Genomic DNA, 13,108 nt, shown 5'->3' on the forward strand with positions numbered 1-13,108 from the left:
TAAAAATAAACCAGAAGGCTTAGAGCTTAGATATTTGACATGTAGCATTGCCTAGCGGACCTCTACAAAATTTGTTCAAATCATGACCCCCGGGTCAAAATTGACCCCACCCCAGGGGTCACTTGATTTTACGTAGGAAAATCTTCAAAAATTTTCTAAAAATAAACCAGAAGGCCTAGGTCTTAGATATTTGACTTGTAGCATTGCCTAGTAGACTTCTACAAAATTTATTCAAATCATGACCCCCGGGGTCAAATTGACCCCGCCCCATGGGATTACTTGATTGTACATAGAAAAATCTTCAAAATAAACCAGAAGGCCTAGAGCTTAGATATTTCATATATAGCATTGCCTAGTGGACCTCTACAAAATTTGTTCAAATCATGACCCTCGGGGTTAAAATTGACCCCACCCCAGGGGTCACTTGATTTTACATAGGAAAATCTTCAAAAAATTTCTAAAAATAAACCAGAAGGCTTAGATCTTAGATATTTGACCTGTAGCATTGCCTAGTAGACTTCTACAAAATTTGTTCAAATCATTACCTCCGGGGTCAAATTGACCCCACCCCATGGGGTTATTTGTTTAGCTTTAGCAAAGAATTTTTTTCAAGAAAGCAATTAAACTCAGGTGAGCGATATAGGGCCATCATGTCCTCTTGTTAGTTATAATATAAGTAAATATATGTACATTCTTTGTTTCCATAATAAGAAAAAAATGATAATTGCATATAACTCTTTAATGGTGTCATCTCTCTTGTTTAGGGTATGGGTTTAATTATTAGTTATAATATAAGTAATTATATGTCCATTCTCTGTTTCCATAAGAAAAAAAATGCATATAATGGTGTCATCTCTGTTGTTTAGGGTCAAGGTCACTTATTTTGATCTAGTGACCTACTTTATTGTTTTTAACCTACAACATTTAAATTTGGACCACATGTATAGTTTTGAGTGGCTAAATGAACCTTGACATTAGTTGACCTTTATCTTGACCTAGTGACCTACTTTCACATTTCTGTAGCTACAGCCTTCAAATTAGGACCACATGCATAGTTTTGTGTTCGGAAATAAAATTTGACATTGATTTTGACCTAGTGGCCTACTTTCACATTTCTCAAGCTACAGCCTTTAAATTTGGACCACATGCATAGTTTTGTGTACCGAAATGAACTTTGAACTTGAGATTGACCTAGTGACCTACTGTCACATTTCTCAAGTTACAGGCTTCAAATTTGGACCACATGCATAGTTTTGTGTTCTGAATTGAAATTTGACCTTGATTTTTACCTAGTACCTACTTCCACATTTCTCAAGCTACAGCCTTCAAATTTGAAGCACATGCATAGTTCTGTGTACCAAAATGAACTTGGACCTTGAAATTGATCTAGTGGCCTACTTTCACATTTCTCAAGCTACAGCTTTCAAATTTGGACCACATGCATGGACCACATGCACAGTTTTGTGTACCGAAATGAACTTTGACCTTGATTTTGACCTAGTGACATATTTGTGCTTTGCTTATAGCACATTAATATATTGACCAATCTCTTTGATATTTGGTAAGTAAGTACTTTGTGTGGAGCCAAAATTACCAATTGGTATTAGAGGTCACTGGATCCAAGGACTGTGATGACCTGGATTCTGACATAGTTACCTACTTTTAGGATTTTGAGCTAGTCTTGAAATTTGGAACATTCAAAAATGACTCAATGGTGGGTACCTGAAGATCACACTGTGATCTCTTGTTTATAAATGTTTTACATACATGTGTTGATTTCAGGTGTTAGAAGAAGACTTAGCCCAGGGCTTTTACATCCACCCATTCACAGAAATAACACACCTCCCAATGGTAATCTATTTTCTTGTTTGTGTCATGTCATATTGAAGTTTTTGAAAACAGTTTTCAAAAATTTATTTTTTTAATGTGACTACATGAAATAAATGGAGAGCTATCCTATTCGCCTTGGTGTTGGTAATGGAGTCTGCATCCCCACCTTGGTTAAAATTCTGATGCACTTTCAATCTGTCTCTGTTATTATGTCTCCCCCAGGAGACAAATTGCTTTTGCCCTGTCCGTCCGTCCTTCCGTCCGTCCGTACGTCACACTTCATTTCCGAGCAATAACTGGAGAACCATTTGACCTAGAACCTTCAAACTTCATAGGGTTGTAGGGCTGCTGGAGTAGATGACCCCTATTGTTTTTGGGGTCACTCCGTCAAAGGTCAAGGTCACAGGGGCCTGAACATTGAAAACCATTTCCGATCAATAACTAGAGAACCACTTGACCCAGAATGTTGAAACTTCACAGGATGATTGGTCATAAAGAGTAGATGACCCCTATTGATTTTGGGGTCACTCCATCAAAGGTCAAGGTCACAGGGGCCTGAACATGGAAAACCATTTCCGATCAATAACTAGAGAACTGCTTGACCCAGAATGTTGAAACTTCATAGGATGATTGTACATGCAAAGTAGATGACCCCTATCGATTTTGGGGTCACTCCATTAAAGGTCAAGGTCACAGGGGCCTGACCATTGAAAACCATTTCCAGTCAATAACTTGAGAACCACTTGACCCAGAATGTTGAAACTTAATGGGATGATTGGTCATGCAGAGTAGATGACCCCTTACGATTTTGGGGTCACTCTGTGAAAGGTCAAGGTCACAGGGGCCTGAACATTGAAAACCATTTCTGGTCAGTAACTTGAGAACCACTTGACCCAGAATGTTTAAACTTCATAGGATGATTGGTCATGCCGAGTAGATGACCCCTGTTGTTTTTGGGGTCAATCCGTTAAAGGTCAAGGTCACAGGGGCCTGAACATTGATAACCAGTTCCGATCAATAACTTGAGAACCACTTGACCCAGAATGTTGAAACTTCATAGGATGATTGAACATGCAGAGTAGATGACCCCTGTTGATTTTGATGTCAGTCTATTAAAGGTCAAGGTCACAGTGGCCTGTTCATGTAAAATCATTTTTTGGAAATAACTTGAGAACCACTTGACCTACAATGTTGAAACTTAATAGGATGATTGGACATGCAGAGTAGATGACCCCTATTTATTTTGAGGTCACTTGATCAAAGGTCAAGGTCGCAGAAGCCTGGACAGTGACTTGAGAACCACTAGGCCAAGAGTGTTGAAATTTAGCGGGATGACTGGACATGCCAAGTAGATAATCCCTATTGCAGCCAACCATCAGTGTCTCTTTGACTTTCGCTCCTGACCCCTTTTGACTTCTTGCCTATAGGACTTTGCATTGGGGGAGACATGCGCTTTTTTACAAAAGCATTTTCTAGTTACCTAATGGATTTGATTTAAAATTAAAGTACTTGCCACGAATCATCATTGATATCACATGACTCAAGGTCAATAACTCTGACGCAGATATTTAATGAGTTATGCTCTATTTTTGCATTTTCACTCTGTTTCTTTTATTACTGATTTGATTCAGATTTCAAATTTTTGTCATGTATCATTACTTACATGACTTGGGATCCTTTACTCGTATCATATAACTCAAGATCCATAACTCTGGTCCCAAACTTCTTATGATTATACCTACTTTTTACTTAGAATGTCAAGCCTAAGATGTGATGCATTTCCATTGTATCTCAGTAATTACTAAATGGATTTGATTCAAACGTAAAATAGCTCTTCCACATCATATTACACATTATATAACACAAGGTTCAGTACTCTTTCAGAAATATTTCATGAATTATGTTCCTTTTATACGTAGAAATTCTAGATAATTTCTGATCTACTTTCACTCTATCTCTTTTATTACTATTAGTAAATAGATTTGACTCAAACTCTACACTACCATCTACATTGGGGGCATTAATCACTCCAGTGATATCTCTAGTTTCCTTGGATATGTTCTATTCTGCTATCCAGCATTAAAATGGTTGTTCTGTCTCCTTTGACAGCTCTTATTGTTTTACCTCGGAGTTCCCTGATTCTGTGATTCTAGCATTTTCAGTGGTTAAAAGGAGATGACAGTATTTCTGCAGAAGGACAGTATTTTGCATATAAGGAATTGGTTGATAAAACAAACAATTAAATATTGGGTTTGTTATTGACCTACATGGATATTTTTGGCATCAGTATGGTAAATAAAGGTACCCTGCTAACTCCTCCCCAATCCCTAATTTATCATACTGACTAGGTATATTTTTGTAGAAGGTAATTGAAAAGAAATGATTAGTAGTGTTTCTAAATTGTAAGTGGTAACATTTTCTTTTAACCCTTGAAAATGATGAAAGTGAATAAAAATCTTGAAAAAACTACAGTACCCTTAGGGGCATTCTGTGAGATAAAAAATAAATGATCTTTTCTGTCTGTTCAGGTCATGGCAATGGAAGCATGTACCCATCATCTCCCGACTCCGAGATCTGTCAGTTACCCCATCACTACAAGTGTAGAATGTGTAACTATTCATCCAGTAGTTACAATTTACTTCAGTTACACTCAACAAAGCATGGAGGTAAGAACATTCAGAAGTCGGACCTGTATCTCAGGAGAAGCTGTTAAGGTCTCTGATTTTGTATTTATTTTGGCAGGGCCAGTTACATCTGTGTAAGGAACTTTCAAGGTTGATTAATCTCCCAGTGCACCAGCCATTGCCTGTTGTAATTCTTAGGTGCAGGCTTAGATAATTCTTTCTTACTTTTATATACTTTTTCCTTGAAAACTAGAAATCTTTAGCAAAAAGTACTGAGAAAAATACAGGTGTTTTTTTCAGTGAAAGGTGAAAATATCTTTCACTGAGAGAACACTACTGGTCCAGTGCCTAAATCCGGACACTTTTGGTTGTTTTATGACCATAACTTTGCATTCCGAAACCGCACGTGCATCACATTTCAAATGTATAATTTTAGGTTCTTTATAAATCTCTATGCAAAACAACAAAATCGTATATTGCTGATTTCATCATAAAAAAGTCATCCGAAGTGGGCCAGTAAAAGCTGTCAAAATCGACCTTCAGAGTGCTTAAATATTCGGACACTATTTCGGTGTGAAATGCAACGGATCAGTGCTCCAAAAAATAAAAATGAACACGACTTTTTACATCAGTTTTGGTCAACTAAGAAAAAGAGTCTTCTGCAACAGGAATTATTGTTTTCTCATTAAATTAGTACCTCGTCGCACCTCAAATAACTGGCGTGCGCTGTATGACGTCATCCCCTGCAACACACATTTTTAATTTTAGCTGTGCGGATATTTGAAGGTAATTTTCTCGGGAAATACTTACATTCACACACTGTTGTTGACAACTGGTCATCAAAGCGTTCGTCTGCGTCGATCATGTTCATTCCAGTAAAACATCACGACCGTAAAGCGTTTTTAATGGTGACCGAATTATTAAGCACTGTCCGGATTTAGGCACTGGACCAGTAGATGCTTTATTTTCATGAGTCAGATAAAATTTAAGATATTGTGTTTACATGTGGTAAATATTTTGGTGTTACATGTGAAATAAACAAATTTTCTTTTTCATGAACTAGGGGTGTAATGATACGCTAGTCTAACGATACAATACATATCGGGATACAGATGCAACGATACGGTACATATTGCGATACAATTTGAGTACCATAAGTAAGCATTCATGTGACAAAATGAAAAAAAATCAGTGTTCCTACACTTGGACAGTTCTTGAAATTTTGCTTTAAAGTTAAAGAAACTGTTATAAAGTATATATTATATCATTAGTTACTATCTTTAACACTGATTGTATGAAAGTTTTCATTCAATGTTTCTACTTTTCACTGTATAGTTTCTGTATTGTGAAACAGGCCTACGGTACGATATGCATATTGCCAGACTAAAGTATGGTGATACAGTGAATTCCGATATATCGTTACACCCTTAATTTCATGTATTAACTAAACTCATCCATCATTCTATAGTTTCTCACTAGAAACATTTGAGCCGTGCCATGAGAAAATCAACATAGTGGGTTTGCGACCAGCATGGATCCAGACCAGCCTGCGCATCCGCGCAGTCTGGTCAGGATCCATGCTGTTCGCTTTCATAGAATATCGTTATTAGAGAAACCATTAGCAAACAGCATGGATCCTGACCAGACTGCGCGGATGCGCAGGCTGGTCTGGATCCTTGCTGGTCGCAAACCCATTATGTTGATTTTCTCATGACACGGCTCATTTCACTCTTAAGGTAGTTCTACACTTTCTGATTTTTTTTTCAGTGCTCAGTGTAGAATTTGATTAAACACTGGTTTTTCAAAACTACAATATATACATAGAAAATTCAACATAAAAAAAGATAGGGTCATGTGCTTGCTTTTTTGCTAGACATTAGAAAAATCACAATTTTGATAACATTTTAAGAATGAACATTTTTCTACAATGTAGACTTTAAGAAAACTTCTCACAGTCTTTAGTAAACATATGGTCTATTTTACAGTGAAGTAAAATGTATTCAATTTCAAATTGGTCTTTGTGTTTGTTTTTGAGATACCTGTCCTTAATCAATTTGATCTGCACATTATATGCTAATCTTAACACATTTTTAGAATTATTTGATGTGTCAGTATTTTAATACCATATTTATCATTATGAAATTTTATTGTTGCCGTTTTATTAATTTACACACAAGTTGCCATTAATTCATAAATCAATTTTCGATTCTGTGTACTGAGTCCAGGCATTATTCTACATTATCTGGATAAATAAGGAAATGCCATTACTTCCGGTTTATCAGACATGAAGAACTACCTTAATATTCCAGTAATTTCCCCCTAAAACTTATAATTGGATTTTTCCATTGTTTTCTTTTAGGGAATGGTAAAACATTTCGTTGCTCATTATGTGACTACACTACCCATGAAAAATCCAACTTTAGACGACATCGGAGACTTCATCATAAAACATCCCCTGTGAATGTACTGAAATGTGTAAAATGTGCATATGTAACATCACTTTCTCGTAAATTAAGAGATCATTACCAGCAGGCACACCCAGATATGCCAGATCTAGCACAGTCAGCTGTTATACCGGGATTGTCCAGAAATGTTGTGTCACCACAGAGGTACATCGGAACTAATGGATTTCAACCGGAAAACACAAGTAGCTATACCGGACATATTTATGACAATCCACTGATGGTGAACAGAAGTAACAGACTCGGTTTTCCGTATTCTGTGACTGGAAGACAACCACCAATAAATTTCCCTCTAAACCAGTATGGTGTGCCATATGGAAATTACAGAGATCGTCACGGCGAAAATCTTGCATCAAATTATTTACGTTCAATTGTTTCATCTATAATGAATTCTGAATCATCAAGACAGGCAGCAACGAGTACTGTTACATCATCAAATTATTACATGCAGCCAGGTTTAGACAATAGTCACCCGATACAAAATGTTCATACGTGTAACAACCATGGTTCATGTCCGCATGCTAATTGTAATGGTTTGCATCATGAAGTTAAAATCAAAGTAGAGGCGGACGTTGACAATGGTTGCGACATCTCGAGTTCTGCTCAGTCAAGGAGTTTAGCAATGCCAGACATTACCAGAAATTTGACAGATAATCATTCGCATACACTTTCAGAAGCAGTTCACTCAAATATTAATACAATCACTAATGGGATAACAGGTTCATCTTTACATTTACAGCCAATAACTCGTCATCGTAATGAAGAAGGTATTTTATCAGGGAATCACAACAACGATATTCCCACAGATCTCACTAGTCCGCGTAAAACTCGTATCATTTCTGATAGAGCAAGTACATCAGGAACTGTAGCTCATGTAAACGTTGATCTTGAAAACGGAAATGATATTAATCATGACAACAGCGTATTGTCTCCACCTCCTAGTGACACAATCATTAAATCAGATAACACGACTCGCGGCATTCAGTGTGTATTACCAGTTGTTAAAACTGAGATTGATCTCGATGGAGATTATTATGATTTCTGTGGACGGCCTCGTTTTCGGGGCATAGATCGGGCTGTGCAATGTAATATGAGCAATTCAAACACATCTACAACAAGTTCACGATCTCAGTGTCAGACTTCAAGGTCAGCATTCAGATCTCAGTCAGTAAGCGAATCAGATGCAAGTGAGCATCATAGTTCCGTTTGTGGCGAATCGCGGTGTGAATATTGTGGAATAAGTTTTGATGATGAAGTTTTGTTCTCAATTCACATCGGGTGTCACAGCCATACAGATCCATTTAAGTGTAATGTTTGTGGGAAACAGTGTGGTAATAAATATGGCTTTTACTCACATATAATGAGAGGTCATCAGTTATGAATTTTTTTATCATGATAATATTTGTTATAGTTCTTTGTTGACAGTTTAAATGAAAATATTTACCATGTTAATTGGAGAGTATGTTAATTGATGCCATTGGTTATTATCAAAACAATCACTGTATTTTATTTCAAGTTTCGAATTCATGTTTACTGTTGTTGTTTTTTTATCTTTTGAAGACTGTTAAGTATTTTCAATCTTGGCAAAGTAGCCAGATATTGTAAAATTTATTGCATTTTAACGCAATAATAATATTAGATTTCAATACTAAATATTTTGAGAGTTGATTTACGTTAACATTTATTTCACAATGTTCCAAGATCTGATTGTTATATCATCAGCTAGGTTCAAGTAACTTTTCTCATTTTTGTTTTTTAAGGATTTTCACCATGACAGTCCAGTATTTATTCAGGCAGCTTTTCTTGCAATTTCTCTAACTTTCTCGTCGTTGAGAATCTTTGTTTTCTGTAAGTGGCATAAGGTGCAGAATATTGTCATACATTTTCATACATAATCTTGTGAAGATGTAGTTTTTATGGGGCTTTTCACTTCAAACTATAATACGGTCAAATGACATATAAGATGAGACAGAAAATGCATATTAAAAGCAGTGTTTCTGGCAAAATCCACTGAAACATAAAATATATTGTGCCATAGGTTCTGAGCTCTATTATCATTCCAGGTCTATTAACCACAGTACAATCCATGCAACAGTATATGGTTTGCACTGTATTTCGTCCCAGTGATGTTCTTTACACTACTAAATATCATAAGTTATCATATAACACATTATTAATTAACCTTTAGCCTGCTGGCGGCAAGTTAATCCGTTAATTAATCAAGTTAATTGCGACCAGTGCAGACCAAGATCAGCCTGCTAGTCAATCAGTAAGTTTTCAGTAAACACCCCTTCAACTAATGAATAGTACTGCCCAAATTGAATGATGGACCAGTCCATTTTAGAAATTAAGCAGGCTAAAGGTTAAATGAGTTCTTAAATAAATCACCAGTGCTTAGCTTGTGCTAAATGACTGGTCTGTATTTAACTATAAATACAAAATATTAAAAATAAAAAGTGAAAATTTATTTCTGATTGTCGTCTAATTAAACACATACTGAACGGCTTGCTGGTTTGTTGTCAAACCTATTGGACCTCAGGCAAGAGTTTTGACTATTGACTTACAAGCCATTCATTAAGTGTATACTATAGTTTTGCAAGTGAAAGTGCCCATAGTAGCAGGTTGCAATATCATCATGTTAGTTCCAATAATCAGGTACAGCAATTTATCAGAATTTAATCTGTCAGCAATGTTGCAGTAAAATATGAAGGAATACAAAACTGCTGAAAATTGTCCTTTCTAGATACTTGTACCAAAACTCTGGCTGTCATTTATCATTATTTTTATTTGCTGAGCTTGTAAACATTGAAGTTTTGCCATAAAAGCAAAAGTCATTTCTATGAAAATGTGCAATACCTACATCAAATCATGAGACAGTTAAACATAAATGTAGACAAATCGTATGTTATTTTCATTTTGATATATCAACATGTACACCCTGTCCTCGGTTTACTGATGGTAGGTAGTCATTTTTATGCCCCCGGCATCTGCTGATGCTGGAGGCATATAGTGATTGTCCTGTCCGTCCGTTCGTTCATTTGTCCATCCGTACAAGGTTAACCAAATGGGACCGTTTCGTCTAGCATCAATACTCCTTACTAGAATGACTTGATACTAATGCAGATGTAACATGTGACCATTCCTCATCTTCAGACATCACTTGACCTTAGTTTGACCTTGAACTTGACCTCATTTTGGACTTAGTTTGCTTTGTATCGACAAGGATGCCACCGGGGGCATCAAGCGTTTATTGAATGCAACTCCTTGTTATTAATCATCTGTTGTTTCGTAAAGGCTCAGAACACAACTCAAATATTTATTTGAGGTATGATTTTTGTGGTCCTCGCCCCCAAGTTTTTTTTGGGGGGTGGGGGGAACTTAGATTTGCCCTTGTCTGTATGTCTGTCCATATGACTTTGTGTCTCGCTTATATGTCAGAAAGTGTTAGACCTAGAGTCATCCAGCATCATAGACGAGTTATTCAACATATGAAGGTGTGCATCTGGGCTTTTTTTGGGGACTTTACAAAGTAAGACCAGAATTATGGCCCAACTTACACCCTAATAACAGTTCACTTAGTCTTGCATAGTTAACAAGTAGCATATTACTGTACAGTGACAGAAAGTGGGGGCACCATTGTCCTAAGGACACACATTAGATGTATATTGAGACTCAATGTTTAACAGAACATTATTTACTGCAATAGATTTTTTTCCATATTGGCAAACTTTAAGCATCTTTTTATTAATTTCTATTGTAAATGCTTATACCACTTGCCCATTATTTAGTAAAGTAAGTGTGATTTTCAAGAGGACAGTTCTTGCATTATTTTGTACTGATCAGATCCAAAGAAATCATTTATAATTATGGCAGACTAATTTTTGTGGATTTTCTGGGAACGACAGCCCTTGAAATACAATCCCAACAAATGAACAAATTCTCATTTATTATATCTTTAACATCTAAAACTCATCAGTTCATGTTCAGACATTCAAAATAACCATTTTTTATAGAAACAACAAAATTTTATTTCCACAAAATTAAATGATTTAACAGTAAGCAAATATATGATTAGATTATACCAAACACCTTGATGACAAAAAATTCACTTTGAATTTTGATAACTTCAGTATACATGTACATGTGTATTTTCAAGTACATAGTATATATTATCCCATGTAGAAAGGCTTTACTTTAATCATGACTAGTATTCATTACATTTTAAGTCTAAAAATTAGACTTGATGAAAAAAGGTATCGTGTATTCAAATTGCCATACTAGTAACTGTATTGATAGTGCATGAAAAGTGCTGATATATTGTAGAGCTTTTTATACATTAAAACACTGCTTGTTTGAATTGGCAAGAGGGTGTGCAAAAGGCTGTAGTAATCCAGAGTTTTGTGCTGTCTTAACAGAAAATATAAGGAAAACAGTGGTGGAGCACATGAATTGCACCAGTTATCCCTCCTTAAGTGAGCAGTGTTTTAATGTATTTAAATAAAATTTCTGCAGAATTTGTGACAGTTTAATGACAGTAGAGCATTTCAACTGTGTTTGAATGTTGAATGCACAGCTTTTGATTAATTCACTCTTAGCTTATTTTATTAGGAAGATTTTTACATGCGAGAGTAAATTGTGTTAAAAGCATTGTTTGATTATTGCAAAAGCTGCAGTTAATAAGGTTTGTTAATTTGCTATATGTTTCACTGGTACATGAATGTTGTTATACTTAAAGAAACTTTTCAGAATGAAATGTAGAAAAATAGGTGAACCAGTATATGAATGCTGTAAAACTTACTGTTGATGTGCAGTAGAATGGGTATATAGGAATCGTAATACAAAGAAATTTTATACGCAATAATGTGCATATACATGAAGAGTGCTATATAAATGTGGTATGATAATTCAAATCATGTAATGTTGATGTTCATTTAATATGTTGGGTGAAGCATTACATAGTTAAGGGCCATTTAACCTAGACAAAATGTTGTGCATACACTTGCTTTTTATTCAAATTTCAATCACATTTTAAAAGGGATTCCAGTCAAAGTTCATGTTGAAACGTGCTGTGCAAAGCAGAGATTATATTATAGCATGCTTATGATAAATTGATGGTCGTTTGTTATGTTGCAATCATTTACTGTTTGATCCATCTTTTCTGAAGAAGTTTTTCTTGACTTTTCTTTAAGGATAAAATATTACCATTCATATTACGCATTATTCTGAAGAACTTTTAGCTCAACTATACCAAGTATAAAATTATGGAGAGCTATCCTACTCACCCCGGTGTCGGCGTCTTTCCGCGTCCCCACCTTGGTAAATTTTTTACACTTTCTCTTTTCTCCTTATCTCTGTAATTAATTGATGGGTTTGCTTTGAACTTAAAATAGTTATTCCTCATCATCATCCACATCCTATGGCACAAGGGCCATAACTCTCACACCAATATTTTTTTGAATTATCCCCCCCTTCTTACTTAGAATTTCAGGTTTTGATGCACTTTCACCCTATCTCAGTTATAACTAAATGGATTGATTCAAACTTAAAAATAGTTATTCAACATCATCACTCACATCATATGACAGAAGGGCCATAACTCTTGCACCAATATTCATGAATTACCCCCATATGAGGATGCTACAGACCAAACTTGGGGAAGATTCATTAAGTGGTTCCTGAGGAGTTGTTTAAAACATCATTAGAAGGTAATATAAAGGCATTTTTTTATCTTTAGCTCAGACAGATCCTAAATCATTTGAACTAACTCGAGAGGGAACCATACACTGACTCAACAGACCAAGTTTGGTGATGACTCATTAAGTGGTTCATGGGAGTAAGTCGTTTAAAAGGTTTTTTTATTTTTAGGCTTTGGTGACACCTATTAGGAGCCAAGCAGAACTATGGAGACAAAATAAGGATGCAACAGACTGAGTGTAGTGGAGATCCACTGAGTGGTTCATGGGAAAAAGTAATTTAAATGTTTTTCTATTTTTGGATTGAGTAACCCATAAAGTGGCCAAGCATTTGAACAAATATGACAAAGGTCAGTGCCAGAAAGCTACAATCCAAATTTGGTGTAATTCTGACTGGAAGATGTTTAAGTTAAAATGTTGACCTATAGATGCCAGGCCATCCACCTTCTCCAACAGCTCATCCTGATTGATGTTCAGGTGAGCAGTCAAATAATAATTA

The 13,108-nt window shown here is 35.8% G+C and overlaps 1 protein-coding gene across 2 annotated transcripts in view; it reads left to right on the forward strand.

Annotated features, from left to right (window-relative positions):
• LOC123547262 (ikaros family zinc finger protein-like) overlaps window positions 1-12,532 on the forward strand; it is a 34,798-nt gene extending 22,266 nt beyond the window's left edge. The window contains exons 5-7 of one of the 2 annotated variants that reach the window (XM_045334223.2): window positions 1,783-1,851; window positions 4,359-4,496; window positions 6,814-12,532. In XM_045334223.2, coding sequence (XP_045190158.2) covers window positions 1,783-1,851; window positions 4,359-4,496; window positions 6,814-8,297 — 1,691 coding nt within the window. In that variant the 3' untranslated portion in view covers window positions 8,298-12,532. The remainder of the gene's footprint in view (window positions 1-1,782; window positions 1,852-4,358; window positions 4,497-6,813) is intronic. The other variant, XM_053551543.1, reaches the window with a different exon arrangement.
• Window positions 12,533-13,108: the final 576 nt, after the last annotated feature.

Source organism: Mercenaria mercenaria, chromosome 9, assembly GCF_021730395.1.
Source record: "Mercenaria mercenaria strain notata chromosome 9, MADL_Memer_1, whole genome shotgun sequence".
Taxonomy (NCBI): domain Eukaryota; kingdom Metazoa; phylum Mollusca; class Bivalvia; order Venerida; family Veneridae; genus Mercenaria; species Mercenaria mercenaria.